General features: G+C 36.5%; 1 protein-coding gene across 1 annotated transcript in view; it reads right to left on the bottom strand.

Moving 5' to 3' along the window:
• Sycp1 (synaptonemal complex protein 1) overlaps nt 1-16,020 on the bottom strand; it is an 85,160-nt gene that overhangs the window by 3,940 nt on the left and 65,200 nt on the right. Inside the window, exons 24-29 of the mRNA XM_075979038.1 lie at nt 15,360-15,476; nt 14,805-14,915; nt 13,000-13,092; nt 11,910-11,984; nt 7,957-8,013; nt 1,710-1,889 (exon numbers count right to left, since the gene is read on the bottom strand). Coding sequence (XP_075835153.1) covers nt 1,710-1,889; nt 7,957-8,013; nt 11,910-11,984; nt 13,000-13,092; nt 14,805-14,915; nt 15,360-15,476 — 633 coding nt within the window. The remainder of the gene's footprint in view (nt 1-1,709; nt 1,890-7,956; nt 8,014-11,909; nt 11,985-12,999; nt 13,093-14,804; nt 14,916-15,359; nt 15,477-16,020) is intronic.

Genomic DNA, 16,020 nt, shown 5'->3' with positions numbered 1-16,020 from the left:
TGCTACATAAGGAATTGAGATTAGTAAATGATCTTGGAAGAAAGACTAGTGATTAGAGCTTTTTTGAATAATGAAGATCTGTAATTTTTTCTTAGAAATATTTCAATTAAGTTTTGAAAGTGAAGTTTTTCTCTTTAATAATGTTTCACATTTTAAACAATGTGGTTATGAACTATATGAAGGATTTTTAAAGCTATATAGTCATGCCGGCTGGTTAGTTGTCAACTTGAGAAAAGGAGAGTTGTCTAGAGAAAGGGTGCCTCAGTTGAGAAAATGCCTCCATTAGACTGAACTATAGGCAAGTCTATGCAGCAATTTATTGATTGATGTGAGAAAGCTCAATCTGCTTGGGGCAGTACCACCCTTGGTAGATAGGCCTGCGCTGTATAAAAAAGCAGGATACACAAACGATGAAAATCAAGCCAGTAGTCAGCGTTTCTCAATGGCTATCAAAACAATTACAACACTAGAGGAACTAGGTGGTGGTGGCACACACCTTTAATCCCAGAACTCAGGAGGCAGAGGCAGGAGGATCTCTGTGAGTTTGAGGCCAGCCTGGTCTACAAGAGCTAGTTACAGGCAAGGCTCCAAAGCTACAGAGAAACCCTGTCTCAAAATCAAAAAGAACACTAGAACTAAAGTTGACTAATTTTCACAAGCTGAATAATATTTGTGTGTATTTATCAGTTTATGAATAAGAATTTTTTTCTTTCTGAAATGGTCAACAAGAACACAAAATTCATATCATAAAGAATATGAAAATTATTTGAGGCCAAATCCATTTCTGAGCCTTATTTAAAAGTGAACAAACTAACCCTATGATGTATTTCTCTGATATATTTCAAGGAAATGAAGAAAATAAGACACAAATTTTCAATTAAAAAGAGTGGAAAACAGGTTCAGATACTTTTCACCTCTACTTGCAAAAGAAGTGTCCCTGTAAAGACTAGTCTTCGACAGTGGGAGAGGATTATCTCATTCTCTGTGAAGTCATGAACTTAGGTAACAAATGTATCTTGCAATCCTTGTGCCTGGCTGAGTAAAGGAAAGGAAACTTAAGAGTTGAATAGCATATAAAAGAGGGGTTTATCAGAATGAAATTCTGCACTTACACAGAGTGGCAAGATTATATGAGTTCCCTGCAGATTAAATAAATATGTGAGCCGGGTGTGGCGGCACGTGCTTTTAATCCCAGCACTTCGGAGACAGAGGCGGGAGAATCTCAGTGAGTTCAAGACCAGCTAGTCTACAGAGAAAGCTTGAGGATAGCCAAGACTACAAAGAGAGACCCTGTCCCATAAAACCAAAATAAATAAACATGTAGAAAGCAGTTAAAATTGCATCATCTTGCTCATGACAATTACTCCAAGATGACTGTTAAATAAAAGAAAAATGACGTAGAACAAATAGCAATGCAGATGGTAAGTATAGCAATCCTGTAAAGCATCAAATCAGAACCAGACCTTGCACATGCAAGACTTTGCATTGGTAAATAACCAACAAGTTATGGAATCTGCCCAAGATACCATTAAATTTGGACAAATGAGAAAATAAAAGATTTTAAAAATGAAACCATTTCATACTTATGCCACAAAAAAATAGTCTTTGCAAAAGAAAAATTAGTTTTATATATGTACAATCTATGACATATCATATCAAAACTTTTTCTATTAAAAAATTACTGTTATCTTGGAAATTTATCAACCAACCTTTACAAGTGTTGTAGATAAAATGTTTTTGGCAGATGTCCGAAAACAATCTCTGTTATCTTTGCATTTGCCACTATCCATTGATGAGGAAATCCGAGATATTTTTTGTGAAGGAGTTGCTTTAGAATCAAATTTCTGACAGGTGGTTTCAGGTGACTCTGATAAAGATGTCTGTATTTTCTACAAAAAGTGGACAAAAGTGAATAAAACCATATTAGTCTTTTTTTTTTAAATAATGTGTCATTCTGAAGCCCATGTTGGTCTCAAACTCCAAAGTACTTTAGTTTCGCAGTCTCATTCCTCTCTTAAAGGAAGGAAAAAATGTCAACAAGAATTTTCAGGGAAAAAAAAAACTGAAAAAAATGGGCATTTGTTCCAATTTTGAGAGTGAATATGTTACAAATTTACTCTCAAATAAATACTTTGGCATTATTTCTTTTTTTATTATTGATTTTTACTGAGCTCTACATTTTTCTCTGCTTCCCTCTCTGCCTCTCCCCTCCCCTTTGGCATTATTTCAACCCAATGATTTTCTCAACTCTGTCTTTGTATGCAGCTTCCCTTAGCAATTCATGTAGTAATTTCTTACCATATACATTGTATATATGTATGTGTGTGTGTTTGTGTGTGTGTGTGTATATATATCCTAGTAAAAGATAAAATTTCCTAGTAAAATACACACACACACACACACACACACACACACGAAAAAGAGAGAGACAGAGAGGAAAGAGAGAGAGTATACTAGGATCAAATCCAGTCTCTCTCTCTCTCTCTTTTTTTTGTTTTTGTTTTTGTTTTTCGAGATAAGATTTCTCTGTAGCTTTGGAGCCTGTCTTGGAACTAGCTCTTGTAGCCCAAGCTAGCCTCGAACTGACAGAGATCCGCCTGCCTCTGCCTCTGCCTCCCGAGTGCTGGGATTAAAAGCGTGCACCACCACCGCCTGGCTCTCAAATCCAGTTTTTTTTTTAATTTATTAAAGATTTCTGTCTCCTCCCCGCCACCGCCTCCCATTTCCCTCCCCCTCCCCCAAACAACTCCCCCTCCCTCATCAGCCCAAGAGAAGTCAGGGTTCCCTGCCCTGTGGGAAGTCCAAGGACCTCCCTTCCAGGTCTAGTAAGGTGAGCATCCAAACAGCCTAGGCTCCCACAAAGCCAGTATGTGCAGTAGGATCAAAACCCAGTGCCATTGTTCTTGACTTCTCAGCAGTCCTCACTGTCCGCTATGTTCAGCGAGTCCGGTTTTATCCCAGGCTTTTTCAGACCCATTCCAGCTGGCCCTGGTGAGTTCCCGATAGAACACCCCCATTGTCTCAGTGTGTGGGTGCACCCCTCGCGGTCCTGAGTTCCTTGCTCGTGCTATCTCTCCATCTGCTCCTGATTTGGACCTTGAGATTTCAGTCCGGTGCTCCAATGTGGGTCTCTGTCTCAGTCTCCTTTCATCGCCTGATGAAGGTTAATATTCAGGAGGATGCCTATATGTTTTTCTTTGGGTTCACCTTATTTAGCTTCTCGAGGATCACGAATTATAGGCTCAATGTCCTTTATTTATGGCTAGAAACCTAATATGAGTGAGTACATCCCATGTTCCTCTTTTTGGGTCTGGCTTACCTCACTCAGAATAGTGTTTTCTATTTCCGTCCATTTGCATGCAAAATTCAAGTCATTGTTTTTTACTGCTGAGTAGTACTCTAATATGTATATATTCCATACTTTCTTCATCCATTCTTCCATTGAAGGGCATCTGGGTTGTTTCCAGGTTCTGGCTATTACAAATAATGCTGCTATGAACATAGTTGAGCATATACTTTTGTTGTATGATAGGGCCTCTCTTGGGTATATTCCCAAGAGTGGTATTGCTGGGTCCATGGGTAGGTTGATCCCGAAATTCCTGAGAAACTGCCACACTGCTTTCCAAAGTGGTTGCACAAGATTGCAGTCCCACCAGCAATGGATGAGTGTACCCCTTACTCCACAACCTCTCCAGCAAAGGCTATCATTGGTGTTTTTTATTTTAGCCATTCTGACAGGTGTAAGATGGTATCTTAAAGTTGTCTTGATTTGCATTTCCCTGATCGCTAAGGAAGTTGAGCATGACCTTAAGTTTCTTTTGGCCATTTGAACTTCTTCTATTGAGAATTCTCTGTTCAGCTCAGTACCCCATTTTATAATTGGGTTGATTAGCCTTTTACAGTCTAGTTTCTTGAGTTCTTTATATATTTTGGAGATCAGACCTTTGTCAGTTGCGGGGTTGGTGAATCAAATCCAGTCTTATACATGCTAGGCAGTCCCCTATGACTGAGTTACATCCTAAGCCCTCAAAAGTAATAAGAATTGCTACAGTGGAATATTATATGAATTCCAAGTACATCATATTCTAGTTCATCTCTTTCTTTGGTCATCAGCATCTCCATGAATACAATTATGGAAAACAACTGACAGAAAATACACACAGATATATGCATATGTGCACACCACATACACATGACTAAGGTATAACTTCAAAAGTTTGGTATTTGAACTTGGAGAATGAGTTTAAATTAGAGGGTACAAGGTGCACAATCAAAAGGTGATTTCGAAAGGTTTGAGAGTTTGCTCAGTGATTAAGTGCACTGAATGTTCTTCCAGAGTAACCCAATTCCATTCCCAGCACCCACATGGTAGCTCACAACCAATTTTAACTCCAGTATCAGGGGAGCTGATGCCCTCTTCTAGCCTTCTTGGGAACTAGAAGTACATACTGTAGCAACATGAATGAAGGCAAAATGTTTACCCATACACAAAATAAAAAATAAAGATGGGGTCAAACAGATCTGAGTGGCCTGTGCTGTTACCTAATGCCATGGTGATAACCAGACCAGGCCAGAGCAGCAGCTGAGGGTCATGTCTGGGTCTGTGGGCCTACTGCAGTCAGGGTCTATGTTGATGTCTGAGGCTCCTGCTACGATCAAAGGCCATATGGATGTGTGGCCTTGTTGGTTCCTGAGGAGATGTGCTGTCACCAGAACCATCCTGATCTGAGTGGCTTGTGCTGCCACCCAGAGCCACCATGTTGTCCAGGCCTGAGCTGCTGCTGAGGGCCATATCTGGGTCTGTGGTCCTGCTGAAGCTGGGGTCCATGTTAATGTCTGTGGCCCATGTTACCACATGGGGCCATAGGAACCATGTATGATGAAATCAGAGGGCCATGCTAACCCGCCCTCACCCTTTGATGTCCCTGGGAAAGTTGGCCATGACTCTCACAAGACACTGCAGCAAGAGAGCTGGCCCCACATTCAGGAGAGATGGACCCACCCCTCACCACAGGCAATGGAGAATTGGCCCTGATGGTATGGGCATAGAATAGCTGGCTCTGCCCCTCACCTGAGGGGGTAGTCCCAAGTGACCTGGACTCAACAGCTACCACCCAGACCCACAGTCCGGCCTTGGGTTAGGCCACCCTAACATCTATCCCATCTAGGACCTGCTAGAGCTTGGTGAAGGAACTGGTCCTGTGGAAGTACACCCGCAGGAACTCCATGACTCAAGGCGGCCACAGTATATACAAGAGGATTTTCAGTGAGAATCCAGTGATGATGGTGTACTAGAAACCAGAGGTTTTGAGCCAGACCAGTGACTCACTGCAATGAACATTTTCCAAGTAAAGCTAACTGGAGAAAAGAATACACTGTGTGACACACCATTGCTCCCTATGCCATTAGGACAAAGAGATATTGAAGAGGCAGGAAAGATGGAGGAAGGAAGGGGTTTTTTGTTTATTTATTTTGTTGTTATTTTTAAAGTTTTTGTTTGTTTGGTTGGTTAGTTGGTTTGGTTTGAATTTTTTTAATTTTTAATTTTTTTTTACATTTTCTTTTGGGGGAAATGCTGTAAGGGTGAGGGGCAGATATGGGGAACCTGGGAGGTAAGTAAAATTGAGGTACAGGATGTAAAATTCCCAAAGAATCAGTAAAGAAATTATGTTTAAAAAATTAAAATTTAAATGACTATGAGTAGTATTTAAAAAATTAAAGTAGGAGCATATAATATTCTCTTCTCTGGGTATATAACTGTTACCAGGTAATCACAAGCATATCTCCGGGCTTAAATTTGCCTATCTAGAATCTACTAAATGAAAATGATTCTGTTACTGCTTCATGCTAATGATCTATCACTTCATAACCATTTTTCCAGCAGGTAGAAAGTTTTAATTTTTCTGGACTTCTTTTTTGAGAATTGGTCTGGGACTCCTATGTATATCGAGTTGTTGTTGAACTTACAGCAATCTTAGCCTCACAAAATGAAAAGTAAAGGCCTAGCACGTGTTTTTTTCAATTGCATTTCTGTATCCTTTTCATACATGTTACTATACCATAACTGAAAGTTCATGTTTTTTCTGCTCTCTAGATTGAATTCATCAGAGGGAATACTTGGAATCTCCAGATTGTAGCTCTTCCAGGACAAATTTTCCTCAACTAAATCTGAGTAGCAATTTAAAATCATTGTTCCACCACCTTGTGGCCATGTCAGGGAAATGCCATTTATCTGATAGCCTAAAAGAAAAGACAACCCTGGCTTTCACACAGATATCCCTTGGAGAGTACATTTTTCTTCACAATAAAGAAAATGATCATAGAAATATGTATTTCTGTAAACACCATAATTTTTCTGAATATTATATTTCAAATGTTTCATTTCTCTCTGTTGTATTTACCTTATATGGTATTTACTCTATGCCAAAGTTTCTTTGTTTTTGGTTTTGGTTTTTGGTTTTTCTAGACAGGGTTTCTCTGTAGCTTTGGAGCCTGTCCTGGAACTCTCTACGTAGATTAGGCTGACCTTGAACTCACAGAGATCTGCCTGCCTCAACCTTCAGAGTACTGGGATTAAAGGCAGGTACCACCACCAGCTGGCTGCCAAAGATTATTTTAAATAGTTCATAAATACCATCTCACTTAATCCTCCTAACAAATTGAAGATATAGGTAAGATTATCTCATTAGAGATAAGAAAATTAAGGCATGAAGAATTTAAGTAACTTACACAAAATCAAAAACATTTCATCAATTTAATGATATTAGATCTATGATATTCTAGCATGGTTACAAAAATATAATTCTCAAAGATCTGTTAATTTTTTTCAATCCTTTAATGACCTTTTTAATTTTTGCAGGATACATAACATGCAGGCTCCCCAGATAAAAGGTATAGCACAAACTAATCTATCTGATAACAGATACAATTAAGTGTATATTACAGAATTTAACATCAATCAGCATCGTTTCCAGGAAAACATGTGATATAATTTAATTATATGAACATACTATATTTACAAAGGAATACCGGAGATTATTTTTTCATCTTTATCAGATAGTGCACTGACTACAGCCTTGCTGGTTAATTTTATTATGATGATAATCTCTCTGTCTGGTGCAGCCTCTGGGAAAATAAAGCACTAAGTATTCTCAAACAAATTCAATATTTCCTTCTTGTCTTTCTTTAACTCTAAGATCACAAAGCTGTAGTATCATCTATGCCTAACAAATGAGTTATTCAGACTACTCTATTTCTCACTTCAATGTAACTATAATCATATCAATATCTGCTAGAAGACAAATTATCATAAAGAAAATAACAGTTTAACCTCAAAACTGGTAAGTTAGAGGCTCTGAATTAACTCTTCTCTACACTGGAATTTCCACTGTAGGGAACTGTACTAATATAACATTTTATTTTAATTATTATTTTTATCTTATTATTTTTTTCGTGTATATGGCAAGATGGCTCAGAAAATAACCTGCTAACCTTCATCTAATCCAAAAGACACACATGATAGAAGAAGAACCAGCTCCCACAAGTTATCCTCTGACTTCTAATAGGCACTGTGGCCTGTATGTGTGCGCACGCACACGCGTGCACACACACACACACACACGAAATGAATAAATGTAATTAAAAGTTTTTAAAGGACTATATTGAAGCTGTCTCTAAAACTTCAAAACAAAACGACAAATGTTTCAAAATTTTAGCTAATGCCTTTAAATTAATATAGCAAAAATTTTGAAAATAAAATTGTATGACATTTTTTAAGTTATTTTCTTATTTACGAGCAACAAGAATTATTTCTAAATAAATGTTCAAAAACTGAGTTTGTGCTGGGATATACCCCAGTGGCAGAACATTTGCCTAACACATGCAACGCCCTAGGTCCAACATCTTGGACTGAAAATAAACTCGTTATAATGAAAAACAACAACAACAAACTCTTACCTTGTCTTTTTTATCTTTGAGAATAGCTGTGTTTTCTTTTGCCAGTTTTAGTTTTTCCTATTAAAAATAAATAGCAAAGTATATATAACAATCAAGTACTACTAATACAAATTAAAACAAACTTGTCAAAATATTTCCTAACAACTATTAAAGAATAAAACTCATTCCTACAGAGTCGCTATTTGGTTTTATCTTCTGATTCTATTCCCTCTCTCTCTTGCATATCTGTGGAATCATTAGTGACTTTAAGTGCTTAATCTCAACTTTCTTACTTGTAAAATGAAATGGATGAACAAAAGTATAGAGTAAGAGATACAGAAAAATAACTAAACAAAGAATTGAAAAAAATCTAAATCATGGTCTGTCTTGAGAGATACAATAATCTTTTCCCCTAGATGTTAACAAAATACATTTCAATGGTACTTTGAATAATAAACTAACTTTTAACACAAAATAAATATGCTGAGAAGCAAAAACATATTAATAAGTTCCAAAAAGCATACAAACTTAACAAACAATATCTGACTTTGGATAAAGAGGGTGTTATGTATAGAAACAGCCAAGAAAATAATGAAGAAACTATGATAAAAGTGTAACAAGTTAGACTATAGGGTTTATTCAGTAGTTAAAATAGAAAACCTAAGTCTTGCTTACAGAAATGAAAATGGATTGTGCTGCTGGCTAGTTTTATGATAACATGACACAGCTAGAGTCCTTTTAGAAAAAAGGAAACCTCAACTGAGAAAATGCCCCTACTGTAGGCAAGCCTATGTATAGCACATTTTCTTGATTGAAGATGTGGAAAAGTTCAGCCCATTATGAGGGGTGCTATCCCCAGGCTGGTGGTTCTAGGAGTGCAAAAGAAAACAGGGTGCCCCACCACTCAAGAGGCAGAGGCAGGCGGATCCCTTTGAAGCCAGCCTGGTCTACAAGAGCTAGTTCCAGGCCAGGCTCCGAAGCTACAGAGAAACCCTGTCTTGGATAAAAAAAGAAAAAGAAAAGAAAACAGGGTGACCAAGCCATGGGGAGCAAGCCAGTAAGCAGCACTCCTCTACAGCCTCTGTATCAGTTCTTGTCTACAGGTTCCTTCCCTGCTTGAGATCCTGCTGACTTTCTTTGATAGCAAACTGTGATATCGAAACGTGAAATAAAATAAACCCTTTCTTATCACAACAATGAAAACCTTAACTAAGACATACAGAACATTTTTAATATGACAGTCATATATAAAACAAATTGGTGATAGCCTCTAGGAAGCAAAAAGGTCTCAGAGAAGCTAAATTCTCCTAGTGCACAGAACTTTAGAAAGTCAAACTTGCTTTGCCTGCTCATGACACCTCTGCCTGTATCCATTCACACTGAATCTTTAACCTTATATACACCATGCTATCTCTCCCACAATATTGCTCCTAACCAAAAGAACTCACTTCATTATGAAAGAATATAGCAGTAAACTGACTTAATACTATTAATCTTTCTTATTATGTATCATCTACCAGTGGTTAGCCTTGTGGTTATAGTGACAACTGGGATCTAGAATATTGTACTCCAGGGCAAAGCATATTTGTTAAACTAGCAATACTGTATCTCCTCTAGGGATACCATGGCTCCTAGAGGAAAGAGAAAGCACTCTCACAGTTACAGTCACAACTATAATTTTTCTGACATGGACCCTTAGTACAGTTGATGCGATGCATTTCAAAGGTGTGAACCAGCTCATATACAAATACATTTCTGGTGGTGGATAACAGATCATGGCTCCTTAGTACCAAAGTGCCTAAAGGTCTAATATGATAAGTAAAATGTGCCTAAAATATGTCTTGGTAAACAAGACTAACTTGGAGATACAAAGGTAGAAAAGAACAGCCCTGTGTCCAAATTTTAAACATTAACTTACAAAGGAAGAAAGGCTGTCTTATGGAAGCATTCTGCAATATCTGCAATAATAGCACAAATATATAACCTACTATTTGCATTTTGGTTTTTTGTTTTGATTTTGGTTTTTCAAGAAAGGGCTTCTCCCTGAAACTAGCTCTTGCAAACCAGGCTGGCCTTGAACTCAAAGAGATCCACCTGCCTCTGCCTCCCAAGTATTGAGATTAAAGATGTGCGCCACCACTGCTGGCTTAAACACAGAACTCTTAGCTAACACTTTCTCAGAACATATAATATTGAAACTTTCTTACCAGTGGAGAGTGAAAGTATACCAGGGTTGAGAGATTAAAAGAATTGAACTGAGTCTATTTTATGAGCACAGAGGAACACAAACCTGAACTATAATCAATTCTTTAAATCCTAAGTATACACTTTGAGTAAACTGTCATATTCTCTGTACTAGTTCTGGCCACATAATAAGAAAATATGAACTGAAGATCTTGAAACTCTCTGTTCATATCAAGATATTTTTAAAAATTAGAAGTTCTAAGTAAGATGATTGTCTCTGTGTGAGCTGATGAAGGAGAAAGAAATCTCATTTTGTCACCTGCATGATTCATAAGGCGGTGGCCAGTTCTAATCTTGAGAAAGTCCACTAAAGCCTAGCTACTCTGGAGACCTGAAATTAGGGAATAACCACAAGTCAAGAAGCCACAATTACAGGACCCAGTAAGAGAAGGTTCAGAGTGACAGCTGTGGAGACCAAGAAAGTCAGACATTGACAAGTCAAAGGATACAAGTGACAAGAGGCTCAGCTTGGGCTGAAAGTGCATAGAGACAGCCCCAATATTTCTGGTGGTAAACAGATCTTGAGTTTGATTATTTTAGGTGGCCAGCAGATAGATTACACTCTAGAACCATTCTATTCACTACTGAAGAGCTTGATAATTCTGACATACCAGGAGTATCCTCACAGTTGCTTCTTTTGAAAGCACTGAAAACAAAGTCAAGTCCTTCTATACAACTCTCAATGCTCTAGCTGCTTCCCACCCCTCCCAGGCACTTAAGAAACACCTGCCATCAGAAACATTAACCACTACAAGGACTTTGATCTGAGGGCTCTTAGGAAGCTAAAACAACCTGCCTGGACCACGGACTGCAAAGTTAAGTATGGCCCAATGAGGCACCTCACATAGAAAGAAGAAAAACTATCACAGTGAAGATAGCTTTGATGAACTTCAGACTTTTGTCTAATATCCGTTTGCCAACAGTCCAATTCAAGATCATTATATCCAGCAAAAGTTGAAGTAGAACTAAGTTCATCCCTTTGTATTAAGACCAGACAAGGCAACTCACTATGGGGAATATGTTTCCAAAAGCTAGCTCAAGCATTAGGGACATACCCTGATCCCACTGGTAGGAGTCCCACAAATAGACCAAACTACAAAACTAATTGTCACACATATAGAGACATCCATAGACAAGCACTGGGCTGAGCTCCAGGGATCTTGTTGAAGAGAGAGAGAAAGGATTATGTGAGCCAAGGGGATCAAGGTCATCACAAGGGAACCCACAGAAACAACTATCCTGGGTCCATAGGAGCTCAAATTATGGACTAACAGCCAGGGAGTCTGACTGGAACTGATCTAGTCCCTCTAAATAGTATTTCCTTTTTTAAGAATTATTTTATTTTAAATTATGTGTACTTCTCCAAATTGAGTATGTGCACTAAAGTGCAGGTGCCACAGAGACTAGAGGATTTCTCTCTAGAGCTGCAGTTATAAGCAACTGTGAGCTGCCTAGAGTGGATGTGGAAACTGAACTTGGATCTTCTGCAAGTAAGTACATGCTCTTGAGAGTCATCTCATCAACCCTCAACAAATACATCATATTAGAAAATATTTCTATTCTTGAAAGTACATATATAATTGTTAAATGAAATGTGTTAAGATGTTTGTAGGAAAAAAGAACAGTAGCATTTTCTTACTATTAATTACCCAAATTTGTAAAATTATTTTATGACATTTATAAAACACAAAATCCTACAATTATATTACATGTAATGCCACAAAACCTACTTTTTCTTCCCTTTCTACTTCAAGTTGCTTCTTCAGAGACACGAGTTCACTTCTAATATTAGATAATTCAGTCTCCTAAAGAAAAAGAAAAATCAAGTGTGTAAGTGCTTTTCCATATTTCTCAAGACAATGAAACTGTAATCTAATGCTTCAAATAAATTCAGCTATAGAAAAAAATTAACTCAGAAAATGTCCTTTTAAAATTCATACATGTGTTCCCACAGGTCAGGGATCCCTGATTGCTCTTCGAGCAGATGAGGGAGGGGGACTTGATCGGGGGAGGGGGAGGGAAATGGGAGGCGGTTGCGGGGAGGAGGCAGAAATCCTTAATAAATAAATAAATTAATTAATTTAAAAAAAAAGAATTTGTACCAGTATTCAAATCTGATTCTTTTAATAGTCAAGTTCATCTTTTTCCCAATGTACTGTTAGTATTGCCTGAACAGATAGTAAATATTGTTTTGTCTTCTTTGAAAAATAAATAAACAAACAAACAAATAAATAAATAAATAAAATTCATACATGTGGTCAGGTAGTGATGGCACATTCCTTTAATCCTAGTACTTAGGAGGCAAAGGCAGGTAGATCTCTGAGTTTGAGGCCAGCCTAGTCTACAGAGTGAATTACAGCACAGCCAGATCTACACGGAGAAACTCTGTCTCAAAACATAAAAAAACAAACAAAAAAATCATACATATGAAGCCTTAGGTGATGGAATATAACTAGACTCTATGTGAACAAGTTTCAAGTTTTTCATAGTTTTCCCAAGGACTAAAATAGCATATGTATACATGCAACAAATTCACATACATACATATACTCATATTCTCTTACTCCACCCCACTCTCCTATCCAAATAGCAAAACTTTAAATTTAGTTTAGGTGACTTTTTTACACTTCTGTTGAAAAGACACTTATGTTATAACATTAAAAAAAATGGGAAAGCATTCTGCTAGAAAATAGGTAAAAATCCTTTTAGATCTAAGACCGACTCTACAGGTCAAATCTCATGGCTCTACTTAGTATTATTCTTTTTTCTAAATGCTGGTATTTTAAGAGTTGGTTTTTATTGCTATTTGTTCTGTCTTACCAAAGCAGCCTTCACAGATGACTGTTCCTGTTCTCTGCTTTTATAAAGTCCTAATTCTGAGTCTCTTTCTTCAACAATCTTATCATATTGGTGCTGTATTAAACAAAGAAAGCATTTTAGGTTTATTAAAATAAATAGATTATAATTTATAAGATTATACACTACACATTAAATATTTGAAGAAAACTTATAAATTTGAGTGAATATGTATTTTAAGCTTTCATATATATTCTAACAACCTAAACAGTGAAACAGACAAGTTTTTAACATAATCCACACTAACAAGAAATAGTTATTTTAGTAGAATTTCATAATTTAAGAAGTATAGCTGAGTTGGGTAAGCTACCATGTCCACAAACCTATCACTCAGGAAGTTGGGGATTGACTACCATATGTTCAAAATCAACCTGAGCTACAAAGTGAGAGTCTTGTTCAATATGAATATAACACCAAGATGCCTTAGAAAAGTGACTGACCCCAGGGGCAGATAGATGGCTCAGTTAAGAGCACTGGCTGTTCTTCCAGAGATCCTGAGTTCAATTTTCAACAGCCACAGTTTACAACCATCTGATGCCCTCTTCTGGCCTGCAGGCATACATGCCAACAGAACACCGTATATACAATAAATAAATCTTTTAAAAAAGAAAAGTGACTGACTCCAAATCTAAAACAGGAAACACAATACAAGCCTTGAAATTTCTGTCATAACAAAAATAAAAGCTATCAAAGACTACTCAAGTCAGGTCAAAAAGACCTAGACAAAGTCAATACAACTTTTCAATATGGACAAGGTTTCTCTGTAGCTTTGGAGCCTGTCCTGGAAATTCTTAATGATAAATTACTTCATGGTAATGTTAGAGCCTAGTTCCAATTTTTTTTATTGTTGTTGTTGTCTGTTGTTGTTGCTTTTCAAGACAGGGTTTCTCGGTAGCTTTTTGGAGCCTGTACTGGAACTAGCTCTTGTAGACCAGGCTGGCCTCAAACTCACAGAGATCCTCCTGCCTCTGCTTCCCGAGTGCTGGGATTAAAGGCATGCACCACCACCACCCAGCATGGTTCCAATTTTTAAAAATTAATAGGTAAGGACAAACTATTTCCTCTCCAAATCTGAAAGAAAATTAAGTTTACCTAAAAGAAAAATTACTCAAACAATAGAAAAATAAAAAGTACTCACAACGAATATTAAGTATTTCCCCAGGCTGGAAATATAGATCAGTCATTAAAGGGTAGGCTCACAACCATAAATATAAGTCTTTCATCCATTTACTCCTTTGTTAAGAATTTGTTCAACATAGTAAATGTTCAATACATGTAGAATACTAACATTCAACATATGAATATTAGTAAGAAATATCCTGGGTATGGAGTTAATGAAAGATAGTGCTATGAGACTATTAGAGGAATTGAGAAAGCATGACTATTTGCATTTATTATAAATGATAACAAGATATTTACTAGAAGAAGAGGCACCTCAGCTCAACCTTGAATGGTTGGGATCTGAACTTAGAGAAATAGAGGATCAATAATAATAGTTAAGCTATAATTAGGTACTGTTGTATAGAAAATAACTTCTTTGATAAATAAAAGACAACACTGAGTTCATAATTTTAATGGAACTATTCTCTAAAAAATATTTTTTATATTTATATATATTATTGGGGGCTTACAATCGCAGATAGAGTCTATTCCATAATAATGAAGAGCATGGCTGTAGGCAAGTATGACAGTAGATCATTAGCTAAGAGCTTATATCCTTATTTGCAAGTATGAAACAGTTTAAGTAATAATTTTATTTAATAAATTACCTTATGCTTTTCCATAAGTGCTACCATTTCAGCTATTTTATGTTGACATCGTAAATCAGTTTCTTTCTGTAACTTTATCTCTTCATCAGCTGTTGCTTTGGCTTTCTCAATCTATAAAATTTTTTTAAAAAAGTGTTTCTTTTTATTTATTGCTGCTGGACCCTATATCGATTTCCAAAAAATTCAACTTTTCTTTAAGAAGAAAAGAAAAATTCAATTTTTCTACTTACATAAAATATAAAACTCAAACAGCAGAAAATTAGAAACAAAGTAAGTAAAAAATGTATCACTTATTTGGTTTATTTTTATCAAGTTTCAAAAAGTTAAATGACTATTATATATAAATACAAGGTTTCTCTGTGTAGTTCTGGCTATTCTGGAACTTAATCTGTAGACCAGGCTGGCCTTGAACTCAGAGATCCCTGTCTCTACCTCCAAAAGTGCTGGAATTAAAGGCATGTGCCACCAATGCCCAGCAAAAGTACTTTTTTCTTTAAAGCTAATCAACTAACATTTTTAGCATAGTAAGTTCTGAAAATATTTAGGTTTTTCTACCTCTCCCAAAAGCTTTTCTTCTGACATCTTTTTGACCTCAATTTCTTTCAGATAGTTGTTAGTCATTTCTTGAAATCTTTGTTTGGCATTGTCTAGTTCCAACTCTAATTTGTTGACCTGTAAGTAAAGAAAGTAACATTGATTTTAATAAATTATATAGATTACTCAAAAATATTTCATACTAAGTGGTAATTTTGTAAACCCTAAAATATTCAAGAAAATTATGAGTGAATCATTTGTTTACATTTTTTATATGTTGAGTGAGATGTGTTTCATCTTTCATGGTCTATCTTGACTCTTAAAATATGTATATATGCCAAGCAATATAATATAAACAACCACATATTTTTGTTTCAAACCATTTTACTTAAAAATTACAACTAATGGTCCATTAAAAAAATACATATACTTACACTGATGTTCTATCAAATTCTATCAACTTGAATCAAACTTTAAGTCCAACTTTGAATAGCTTTCAGCCTTTCCTTCAAAATGAAACATGCAAACATACTATATACATGAACTTACAAATACTGGGGCACAGGAAAAAATGGTCCACCATGTTACATAAGGTGATAAGGAGTGGTTGTTGGAAGCAAGGCTAATAGAGTAAAATTTACTGCAGCTAACCCACCCAGAAAGGATCTCATAAGCAACAATG

The sequence above is a fragment of the Microtus pennsylvanicus genome, chromosome 7 (assembly GCF_037038515.1).
Source record: "Microtus pennsylvanicus isolate mMicPen1 chromosome 7, mMicPen1.hap1, whole genome shotgun sequence".
Classification (NCBI taxonomy): domain Eukaryota; kingdom Metazoa; phylum Chordata; class Mammalia; order Rodentia; family Cricetidae; genus Microtus; species Microtus pennsylvanicus.
Note: the sequence above shows the minus strand (reverse complement) of the source record. Positions and strands in the feature narration are given on the sequence as shown.